This window comes from Pediculus humanus, genomic scaffold (genome assembly GCF_000006295.1).
Source record: "Pediculus humanus corporis 1103172108279 genomic scaffold, whole genome shotgun sequence".
Taxonomy (NCBI): domain Eukaryota; kingdom Metazoa; phylum Arthropoda; class Insecta; order Psocodea; family Pediculidae; genus Pediculus; species Pediculus humanus.
This window is the reverse complement of record NW_002987848.1, coordinates 521,481-533,446: the sequence shown is the minus strand read 5'-3', so window position 1 is coordinate 533,446 and position 11,966 is coordinate 521,481. Positions and strand designations below refer to the sequence as shown.

The 11,966-nt window shown below is 31.7% G+C and overlaps 1 protein-coding gene across 1 annotated transcript; it reads left to right on the top strand.

Annotated features, from left to right (window-relative positions):
* Nucleotides 1-286: 286 nt before the first annotated feature.
* Nucleotides 287-631, top strand: Phum_PHUM509010 (uncharacterized protein; the record flags this gene model as incomplete). The annotated part of the gene is made up of 1 exon (XM_002430980.1): nucleotides 287-631. The coding sequence occupies one exon, from the start codon at nucleotides 287-289 to the stop codon at nucleotides 629-631; it is 345 nt and encodes a 114-aa protein (XP_002431025.1).
* Between the last annotated feature and the right edge of the window lie 11,335 nt (nucleotides 632-11,966).

Here is an 11,966-nt window from a genome sequence, read left to right as displayed (position 1 = left end):
AAGAAAATAAATAAATTTCTATAAGTTGTCTACGCGCGTATTCGCGGATTTTTTCTTTCGAATGTCAATAATCATCACCGACTCAATTGAAATAATAATAATAATAATATTAATAATAATAAGAGCGGGGAAAATGTTTGACGGAAATTATTTTTTGGTCAGTTGACATCCGGTTTACCGTTTTTTATTTTTTATTTTTTTTTTATATTCTTTATATTATTATTATTATCGTTATTTAAAAATAAATAAATTTTAATTAAATTAAAATTAAATTAAAATAAAAACGATGCAAATAATAAGTTCATCGCAAAACAGTGAAATGGGTGTTCATAAAACTGCGGAACACGAAAGCGGTTATTTCGAAGATGACGACGAAGAAGAGGAAGAGGAGGAGGAGGAAAAGGACGAGGGAGGGAATCCCGCTCAATTGACTCCGGAGCAAATAAGAGCGGCGAATGATGTCGTGGCAGCAGTAGAGTCTGGAACGCGCGGACACCGCAACGGACTTTCCCGAACGGACTCGAACGAGAAAAACGGTTCGCGTTTTTCACCCGTTTGCCTCGACGACGATTGTTGGTGTTTCGAAGGTAGAGCGGGACACAAAGGTAGGAAAAAAAAAACAAACATTTAAAACGTATTTTTATCATCATCATTATCATTATTATTATTATTATTAATCGATCGTATGGAGATGTGATGTGCATGGCAGACGACGGAAAACAAAGAAAAAGAAAATTAGGGTCAGATAACGTTTCGTGTTATGAGATACGAGTATGTAAGAGGTAACGCGAAAAATTTTTCGACATGGAAAAATCAAATATGGCGGAAAGAAAGCGTACGTTGTTCGTTTGCGTAAATCTTCTTTAAGTTTAAAAAGAAAATGGAAAAGTTTTTCTGCTTTGTTTGTTGTTGTTATTATTATTATTATTATTAACAAGGAGGAGGAGGAGGAGGAAAGAAAAGGCAAAAATTTGGTTATTGGGTTATTACAATGCGAGCGCGTTAATAAAGCACAAAACTTTTGTTTGTTTGTTTTCGTTTGTTTTTCGTTTGTTTTTCGTTTGTTTTTGTTTGTTTTTTATTTTTTTTCTATTTTTTTTTTTTTTTTTTGTTATTAAATTATCGGATCGATAATAATTTGAAATTTAAATATTTGCTTTTTTTCTGCGAAATTGTTCCATTAAAAATGTAAAAAAAAAAAAAAAAAAGTTTATTTTCTCTCAGAAAAATTCTTTCGAATGACGAAAAAAAAATTAAATGGAGGAAGGGGAGGGGAAAGCATTAAAAAATTTGGGATCCCTCCCCCTTTCCCCCCCAAAGGAAAGAGGAATGAAACGAGACTAACGGTTTATTATTATTATGTTGGCAGTTGAAACGACGACGACAACGTTTTGTTGCCCAGTTTGTCGTCGTTTGTTTTTTTTTTTTTCTAAATCTCAAAATTGAAAGAGAGAATTATTATTATTATCATTATTATTATTATTATTATTATTATTATTATTATTATTATTATTATTTAATGAGTATTGTCGAAAAGAAAAGAAAAAGAAAAATTTTTTTTGCCAGCGTCGAAATTATTATTACACGGCGTAATATAATAATAATAATAATGACTTATACACGCAAAAATTTATTTTAGCTGTAAATTAGTTTCGCTTGTTCCACTTTTTGTTTGTTTGTTTGTTTGTACATAATTTGTTTGTTGGCTTCTTTTTTTTTAAAATGTTAAAAAGACTCATGTTTCTTTGCACACGATTGAATTGTGTTGTTGAGTTGCCGTTAGAAAAAATAATTTGAGAAAACGGAAACGGGGGGGAAGGGAAAATGAAATTATTTAAAACGTCTTCTCTCTCTCTCTCTCTCTTTCTCTCCCTCTTTCTTTCTCTATTTATCTTTCTCTTTCTTTTTCATTTTCTTTTGTGGTATTATTACTACTACTATCCACGTCCGTTACGTATAACAGGTTGCCAGGGCGTACATACATATTACGTACGATGTCGTTTCTGACAGAAAGGGAGAAGGAGAAGAAGAAGAAGAAAAAGAAGAAAAAGAAAAAGAAATGGGAAAATGAATGAAGAATGTGCCTCGTGGCAAATTTAATAATGATGATGATGATGATTTACCTTTAAAAGTGTGTTACCGTAATACATAAGTTTATTAAAAAAAAAAAAAAAAATGTCGGATGCTTTTCTCTCTCTCTCTGTGCGTAAGAAAAATGTGTTTTATTTTTTGTTGTTATCGAATGTTTGTCACTTGTTTGTTGTTTGTTGTTGTTGTTTGGATGTACCGTTTTGTACGTATAAAAATCCTGTTTTTTTTTTTTTTAAATTTGTTTATCCGCCGTCGATGATGATTTTGACGTAACGATTTGTAACAAAGATTTTCGTCTTTGTTGTTGTCGTCGTTTGTTGTTGTAGTTGTCGAAATTAATGTTTGTTTATCGTTGAAGGCGTTGGTTTGTTTTTTTAACGTTTTTTTTTTTATCGCGGGAGAAAAATTTTTTTTTTTTTTTTTTTTTTAAAGGGTGGCAGGAGATTGGGTTCGATAAAAAAATTTTTTTTTAAAAATTCGGTTTTTTTATTATTTGTCGTTTGTCGATTGTTTTGTTTTTTATTTCCTTTTTTTTCGGGGGGGGGGGAGGAAATCGAGTTTGTTGCGAAAAAAAATAATAATGATGGTAATGTTTAAACGTGTTTGTTGGAAAAAGATAAGTTGAACGTTGTTTGTCAGAGAGAGAAAGAGAGAAAATGGAGGAGGGGGGGAAATATATGCACGATGAAGGGATGAATACAAACGAAAGGACAAACGGGAACAAACGGTTACAAGTTTTTCAAAAAAAATTAAAAACCCTTTCTTTGAGATGAACCCTTTGAAATTCATCCAACAACCAAAGAGAAACAAACAACAACAACAACAACAACAAAATTTTTGCAGGTTCTCGTTATATAGTCATCTGGGTATAAAAATCTCCGTATAAGTGCTGCTCCAAAATAATAATAATGATAATGATAATGATAATAAACGGTGTGGAAAAGGTGAGATTTTTCGATAATGTATAATTTTTTGTGAGTCCGGTTGTTCTAAAAAAAAGAAAAAGAGAGAAAAAAAAACCACAATAGTGTTTGTTCATTTTACGAGGGGTTGTTGTCGATTTTATTGCCACCCTACCTGTGTTTACTCTTTTCTTATCCCCTACCTGTTGTTCTCCTTTGTAAGGTAAACGTGAGCGTCACCCCACCTTTCCTTCCTTCCTTTCCTTCCTTTCCATTTTTTTTTTTAATCTCGTGTTGTGTGTGCCATACGTATTCTCCCTACGAAACCAAATCTACGGGTTCGTATATATCTCTGTCTCTGTCTGTTTGTCTGTCTATGTGTGTTTGCTTGCTTTTGTTCGATACAATCTTTTTAAAAAAAGAAAAAACTCATAATTTTATTTCCTATTTCATCATCTGGTACTGAATGTGAAGAATCAGTCGCGTGTTGTTGGGTTTTAAAAATTGTTTTATTATCATTATCATTATTATTATTATTATTATTATTATTATTATTATTTTTTAAAAACATTTTAAAGATTTTTTTTTATATCAATCAGCCATTGAAAAGATTTAAGACCTCGTGCAAAGGTTTTTTTTTTTTTTTTTAAAGCGTGACGCAAAAAAAATAAAAAAAAAAGTCGTGGAAGTAGAAATGTGTTTTTTTCGAAAACGTTTAACACCTGTTTTAGAAAAAAAAAGAGCACGAAATTTGTTTCTATCTCTTTCTCTCTCTCTCACACACACTTTTTGTCATGAATCGCTTTTAATTAATTTATGTTTTTTTTTGAAAGGAACAAACAGACAAACACAAAAAAAAAGTAAAAGGAAGTTTTTTTTTGTATCGTTTCACAGTTTTTTTTTTTTTTAAATATCGGTACTCTTGATTTAAAAAAAAAAAAAAAATGGAAATAAAAACTCGTAATTATCAATCGACTTTCACTCGTTAAAAAAAAAAAAAATAATAAAAATTTCTTTCGGTTGTTATTTGTTGTTTGTTGTTGTTGTTATTATTATTATTACGGCCTGTCTTTAAATCCGAACGAATTTTATTATTATTATTATTGTGTGGCATTCGTATTGTGGAATTGTTGCACACAAAACAAAACAAAACAAAAAAAAGAGAGAAACGTTTAACAATCAATCGAATTCCAATATCCGGTCGATTTATATGTGTTCGTATCAGTAAATTTTGACCTGAAATTAACGAACCGATAACGACGTTATCAGAACCAATAGAGCCAAACGAACAACAAGTCGTACGCACGCACACGCACACACGCACACGCGAGCATGGAGGAGGAGGGGTGGGAGTAGGAGGATGAGGAGGGGAGACGCAAAATGACAGGAATCGATTTATTGATCGATCGATTGTTTTTGTTTTTCTTCTGCTAAAAGTTAATTTTCGTACGGTTATCGTCACTTTTTTGTTTTTAATTTCTTCCTAATAATCGTCCTAATCGTCCCCCCCCTTTTTCCTTTCCTTTTCCTTTCTTTTCCGTTTTGTGTTTTCCTTTGTACTTTTTATCTATCCATCTTTTGGAATGCAGACGCTAAGACTTCATTCTTCTGTAAAAAAAAAATCAATTAAATTCTCTTTTAAATAATTTAATTATCTTTATTCGATAATAAGTTATTTTCGTTTGTTGATTATTGCACAATACTGACGTGTCACTAACTAACTGACTGACTGACGTTTAGTTTGAATTTTTCGTCTGCTACTGCTTTAGCTGATGCTGTTGTTGTTAAAGCCACGCGTCGAAATTTTGATTTATTTATAGGGAGGCAGGTAGGCAATAAGTCGGGGAGACAAACGAAGAAATAAGATACGTTTTTGTTTTTGTCGAGCCGGTGGTTGGAAAGATAGTGGAAAGAAGAAGAAGGAGAGGAGAAGAACGTGCACACGAGTAGGGATGTAAAAAAGGGCAGATGGATGATTGGATGGATGAATGGATGAAGTAGTTTTCGATAACTCGTTGCTTTTGACACAAAAAAAAAGCTGCCGTTATTGTGAAATTATTATGTGGGTATAAAAAAAAAAAATGTTTGCTCCCCCCTCTCCCCCCGTCTTTGGGTAGGGGTTCGTTTGCACAAACCCTTTCGAAAACGTTTCCCCCCCCCCTTTTTTTTCCTTTTTAAAGAAAATATTTTACGCCGTACGAAAAAAAAAGGAATGTTGTTGTTGTCTGGTAATGATACTCGCGAGAGTGCGTGCGAGCGTGTGTGAGTGCGTGAGTGCGTGCGCTCTGAATAATGCTAAAGCGTTTTTAAATTATTCTTTATATGGTTTGGTGTTTGAAAACGGAAGTCTGCCTACGAAGAATGAAATTATTATTATAAAAAAAAATCTTTTTATCCGTTACAACAAACAATTCGTCAATGCGATAACGGACTAAAGAAACAAACGAATGAACAAACGAACGGACGAACAAACGAATTGTAAATTTTATTTTATTAAGACACGGCGGAAAAGATCGTCTTAAAAATAAATAATTGTTTCGAAGAGAGAGAGAGAGAGGAGGAGAGAGAGGAGAGGAGAGAAAAAGTCAGAAAAATTCTAGAAAAAATTAAAGATTATGTGGGTAAATGAGCGAGCGAGTGAGTCCGTTTGAATGTGCGTGTGTGCGTGAGTGCGTGTGTGCGTGCGTGCGTGCGCGTGCGTATATATTTCTAAAGGGCTTCTATCATTTTTTTTTTTTTTAACGGACTCACGCAAAGTAACTGAGGCATGAGACACATAAAAAGTCGTTGAACTGAGGCGCAAAGCAACAACCGAAACCAAACGACGCATAAATGGGGAATTTAACATCGTGGAATCAACATTTGCGTCTGGAATCCCTTTCACAAACCCCAACGCAAAGCTTTTTTTTATAATAATGTATAAACTCTTTTAGAAAGAGAAGAAGAAGAAACAAACACGCGCACGAACAAACAAACAAACAAACGCCGCATAAACACTCTGTCAGAGTAAAAACAAAAAAAAAAATTAAATTTTTTCTCTCTGAAGTGTTTGTAACACTACCACAGAGTGAGAGTGAGAGAGAGAGGCACACGGACAAGAAAGAATATGGACATGGTGTTTGTTCCTTTGTTTGTTTGTTTGTTTTCTTCTTTATTCATCTAGCCAAAAGCTCTTTTTCTTTTGTTTTTGGTTGTTTTTTTTTATCAAAGGAAAAACGACTGGAAGAATATTCGTTTAACCGACGAATTACGTCGATCGGATGCAAATGTGAGAATTTTTTTTTTTTTTTTGTTGTTTGTTATCACGTGTTTGTAGGATTCCACCATATTGTTTCGGATCCGATTGGTAAAAAAAAGGCGTTAAACTCACGCACGTTGTGCTAATTAGGCGTTGCTAACACATATTTTACAAATGTTTACCTTTCGTCTATCGTTTTTTTTTTTTGCGTTTTGCGTGTTGCGTTTGTCGAATCTTTTTGTACTCTACCGGAAGAACAAGGTGTTTGTTGTGGTGATCATCATCATCATCATCATTGTTCGGAGGGGGGTTTAAGTCATATGCGGTCACAAAGACAACGCAATTGGTAAAATCCAAAAGAAAATTTTATTTAAATTTAACGGAATTTCCTTTTTTTTCGTGTTTGTTTGTTTGGTTGTTTGTTATTAATAATAACAAAGAGAACAAGAAGGAGAAAATAAAGTCGTAAAGTTATGTGAAACTTTATTAGTTTTATTACATAGGCTTGCGAAAAGAAAATACAAAACCTTGAACTACAACCAGGTTTAAACAACGTGTTGGACGTGGATTGATGATGTCCTCCTGCCTGGACTTACTTACAAGGTTTCTTTCCAGCAAATCCGGTAAAAATGTGCGAATTAAATTCTTTTTCTCTCTCTCTCTCTCTCTCTCTCTCTCTCTCTCTCTCTCTCTCTCTCTCTCTCTCCATTTTCTGGTGCCACGTATCAATTTATAAAAAAAAAAAGAAAACTTTTCGTAACGGTTTTTTTTTTTATTTTACTTTTGGCGACGGCGGTGTTGGTGGCGATGGTGGTTTTTTCCATATATTTCTCACTCTTTTCTTTTATATTATTATTATTATTATTATTATTATTATTGTTTATTTGCGGAACGAGAATTATAATTAATTATCGATTGCGAAAATGCCGCAAAAAAAAAAATAACCGTGGAAAAAGAAAAATTGCAAAAAAGAAAAAAAAGAAAAAATTAAAAAAGTTTTTTGTTGTGAAACAACGCGTTGTTGTTGTTTTGTTGTGTGTGTGTGTGCGCGCGTGTTTGTATCCATCGCATTGAATCTTTGTCTTTCGTACTTACCCCCTGCTCCTCCCCCTCCCCCCCACCCCCTCGTTCCCCTTCACAATCTTTAATCTTCTTTCTCCCCTTCTCATCTCTTCTCGATTCCACGTGTGTCACAATTAAAAGGAAAAAAAAAATTAAGAGTGGTTATGATACGAGTCATTATTATTATCATTATCATTATTATTATTATTATTATTATCATTATCATTATTATTATTATTATTATTATCATTATCATTATCATTATTATTATTATTGTTATTTACTTTCACTCTTTTTGTAACGTTGTCTAACCGTTTCGATTTCGTTTTTTAATTTTTTTTAATTTTATCAATCAATCACGTTCGAAAGAGGTTTTACAGTTATTGGGGAGGGGGGGGGAAACGTTCGTTTTACCATCATAGAATAATATCAATCTCGAACATTCGATTTCGTTTCGTTTCGGTTTCCGGAAAAAGTGAAAGAGAAAAAGTTTGGAACTTTGGTTTAATAATAAAAAAAAAAAAAGGACAAGAAGAATTCTTCGGTTTCGTCGGAATCGTCTTGGAAAGGTTTCAAACATGAATCGATAGATCGATTCATGATCAAAAGAGGTTGCGTTGTCGTTCGTATTATTATTATTATTATTAATTGTTAAAGTTTTTCTTCTTTTTTTTCTTCCCTTCACGTTTGTAAAGTTTTAAGTTTTTTTTTTTTTTTTTTTTTTGGTGTTCTTCCGTCGGAAGTAAATACGAACGAGTATACGATCGATATTCTCGTTAAAAAAAATCGAATCGAATCGATGAGAGGGTGACAGATGTTTAAACCCCCCCCTCCCTCCCCATAACGATCATCTCGTAGTACAAAATTCTATTTCATTCAAAAAACGAAAGGTGGAAGAAGAGAAGAAAGAAGGGAAGGAAGGAAAAGGTTTTTTTTTTTTTCGGATGATTTAACAAATCATCTACGACGAGTCCTTTCTTCGGACCGTACCTGAAACGGTTTTTTTTTTATTTTAATCGAATCGAATTTTATGGTACGCGTAAAGGTACGCTAAAGGTATGCGACAATGCGAAAACCCGTGACACACATTTTGCTATTAATTCCATAGGAAATCATTTTTTTTTTTTTTTGTCATGTTGGCGTTGTGTTGTTACCATGTTTGGTTGTTCTAGAAGTGTCTCTGTCTCTCTTTCTCTCTCTGTGTCTGTTTAATCATCATCATCATCATCTCGATGAAAAACGATTGCAAAACGATTAATTTTTTTTTTCTCTCTCTCTTTCAATTTTAAAGATATTATCTATTAAACGTTGTAGTTGTACGTTTGTAATCCTTGTTTGCCTTTGTTATTATCATTATCATCGTCGCAGTTGTCGGAAGATGGAAGAAGGAAAAAGGTGATTTTCTTTTGTTTTTTTTTTTTAATTTTATTTTCGTTCTGGTAAATACGATTAACCAAATATAAACCACTCGAATGAAAATGAGAATGAAAAAAAAAAAGGATCGATCGTGGAAGGAGAAGAAAAATAATAATAATAATAATAGTGAAACGCGTTTAAAGGTTGTTTAATTTTTTTTTTTTTTTTATTTCGATTGAGGCTTGCGACGGTGACGACGCACGACGTGGAAGAAGAATTAAAATTCGCGTTTCGATATGCAAAGTTCGATTGGGTAGTAGTAATAGTGGGATATAAAATGTTTGGCAACACTTCATTACTTCTTATCCTTTTTTTTTTTTTTGGTATGTTGGTACTCGATATGTAAATAAAATAAACGACGATGTACTTTTTACGGTATAAATGATATTAATTATATATACATATCAATTATCGGAAGTTTTTTTAAAAATGTTTTCGGAGGAGGAGGATGGGGAGGGGAGGGAAAACGAATTGTTTTTCATGTTTAACTTGATTTGAGTTTGTTGTGATGTTGTTTGTTGTTGTTGTTGTGACCGGTAAAACGATTTTATTACGTTTGTAAAATTCGAAAGAAAAAAAAATTCAATAACAGGAACGACACAAACAATCACGCAACTTTTCTCCTTTCTCTCTCTCTCTCTCTCTTTCTCTTTCTCTTTCTCTCTCCCCCGGGTTTGTAGGGTGAAGAAGAAGAAGGAGAAGAAAAATAAAACAGAAAAAAAAAAAAATCAAAACGAAAGAAAGAACGAAAAGAAATAAATATTTGAATGAGAGGTTACTTAAGAGTCTCGATGCGGTAAATAATAAATTTTACGTGGAGTGGTGAGGAGCGGAGAGGAGGGGGACGGGGGACACGACAACAAAAAAAAGGAAAGGAAAAAAGGAAAAAAAGGAAAGGAATAAAAAAATCGTTACCATTTATTTATTTATTTAATTGTAATTTTTAAATCCTCACAAGTTGGGTTCGCGCGTTTGTTTTTCCCATACCGGAATTGTAATTACTTTAAAACGCTTATTAATTAACTAATAATTATTATTTTCTCTCTCTCTCTCTATTTTCGTTTTAAATTAATTAATTAATGTTTTTTTTCTCTCTCTCTCTCTCTCTCTCTTTATTAATACAACTTGATTCGCTTCGCCGTTTACTTTATTATTATTATTATAAAATATTGTTATTTATTTATTTTATTTATATTTGCGTTTGGTTTTTAATTTTAAATTTTTTTTTTTTTTTTTTTTTGCGTTTCGCGTGAGAGAGTGTTGAAAAGGAAATGGAATGATATCGAAAGTCGATCGATCGATCGATCCGTCGAGATAAATCGATTGATCGATTCAAAGAGTGATGAAAACGAAAAATAATTTTGTAAAAACGTTTTTTTTTTTTTTTCGTTCTCCGTAGAGTAATTCGGTGATTGTTTGTTTTATTATTATTATTATTATTATGTTGTGAAAGATTTTCTCTCCGTCTCTCTCTCTCTCTCTCTCACTCTCTTTCTCTCTTTCTGTTTGTTTTTCTCTCTGGTTTTTTTTTTACGTTATAAAATGAAAAAAATTATTGTTATTATTAATTAGCAATGTGGTTTTTGCGCGGTTGTAAATAAATTGTAACGATTGTTTGTTTGTTTGTTTCGTTTGTTATCGGCCTTTCGCTTGTTTCTTCTGATTCTGCTGCTGTTGATGATGATGATGATGATTTAATTAAAATCGTTAATAGTCGGTGATAATGATGATGATTTATAATTAATTAAAAGAATAAAAGAAAATTTAAAAGATTTTATGTTGTGCGTTTTGTTTTTTTGTTTTGTTTGATTTTCACGTTGTTGTGGTTGTTGTTGTTGTTGTTGTGTCGTGATTGAGCGAAATATGTTTTTGTTTGTTTGTTTGTTTGATGCTTTCGTAATTGAAAAATAGAAAACGAAAACGTAAAAGAAAAAAAAAAATAGAGCGATTCGAAACGTCGATCTCTGAATTGTATAAAAATAAAAAAAAAGAAAGAAAGAAGGAAAGAAAAAGGAAGAATGAAAAAAGGGAAATGATAAATAAATAAATAAGTAAAAATGATGATAATATGATTGTAAAAAACAAATTATTATTATTATTATTATTATTTTTGCGGTTAAATTGCGGGCGACACAACCGTGAATAATTTAAATCAAGTTAATAATTCGAATAAAAAAAAAAATAAAAAAAGAAAAAAAATTTCGTGGATTTGATCCGGATAATTTATTTTGATCATTTGGCTCGTATATATTTGCGTTATTATTAGTGTTGTTGTCGTTGTCGTTGTCGTTTGTTTCTCTTTCTCTGTCTTTCTTTTAAATTTGCTGCTCTTCTTGTAAAATTGTTGCAAGTTTCGCAACGCACATCCTACTAATATAATTTATGCAACGCAAATTAAATGGCGGGTGAAACGAACAAACAAACAAAAAAAAAATTTTTTTTTATATTTTATTTTTATTTAATTTAAATTATTCTTAGGATTTATTTTCGTTTTGTTAGCTTTCGTGTCAGAGGTCAAGGGTGTTTGCGTTAATGTTTTCAAGGTTTTAAACACACACACACACACACACAAACACAAACACAAATACAAACACAAACGCACACGATATCGATATATTTTTTCCCTTTATTTTTTCTTGTTCCTTCTCTCTCTTTATCTCTCTCTCTCTCTCTCTTTATTTTTATCTTTCGTTATAATAGTTAATCTGAGGGGGGGGGGAAATGGGGAGGAGGAAGAGGTCATCGTCTCTCCCGGAAAATTTTTTGGAATCGCCGGTGCAGTGGAAAAAAAAAAAAACAATTTTAATTAATTTTTAACAAATGATAATGACGATTTATTATTATTATTATTATTATTATCATTAAAATTATTAGATTATTATTATTATCATTAAAATTATTAGATTATTATTATTATTATTCGTTTCGTTTCGTTTCGTGCGAGTTAACTGTTTTTTATTTATTTTTTTCAATTTTTTTTTTCTTCCATTTTGTCTTGTGTAAAATTTAAATTTAAATTTAAATTTAAAAAACTAACCGAAACCGCGGGGCGTAAACAATTTTTTTTTTTTTTTGCTAAAAAAAAGTTTTCCTTTAAAAAAAAAAAATAAAAAAAAAATTTAACGAGGCATTTAATACCGGGTAATAAATAATAATTTAACCAAACGGCTTTTTTTTTTTTGTTTAAACAAAAAAAACATTCGGGAGCGACCGACCCGACCGAAGTTGTTAGCAACAAATAAAATAATTTTTTTTTT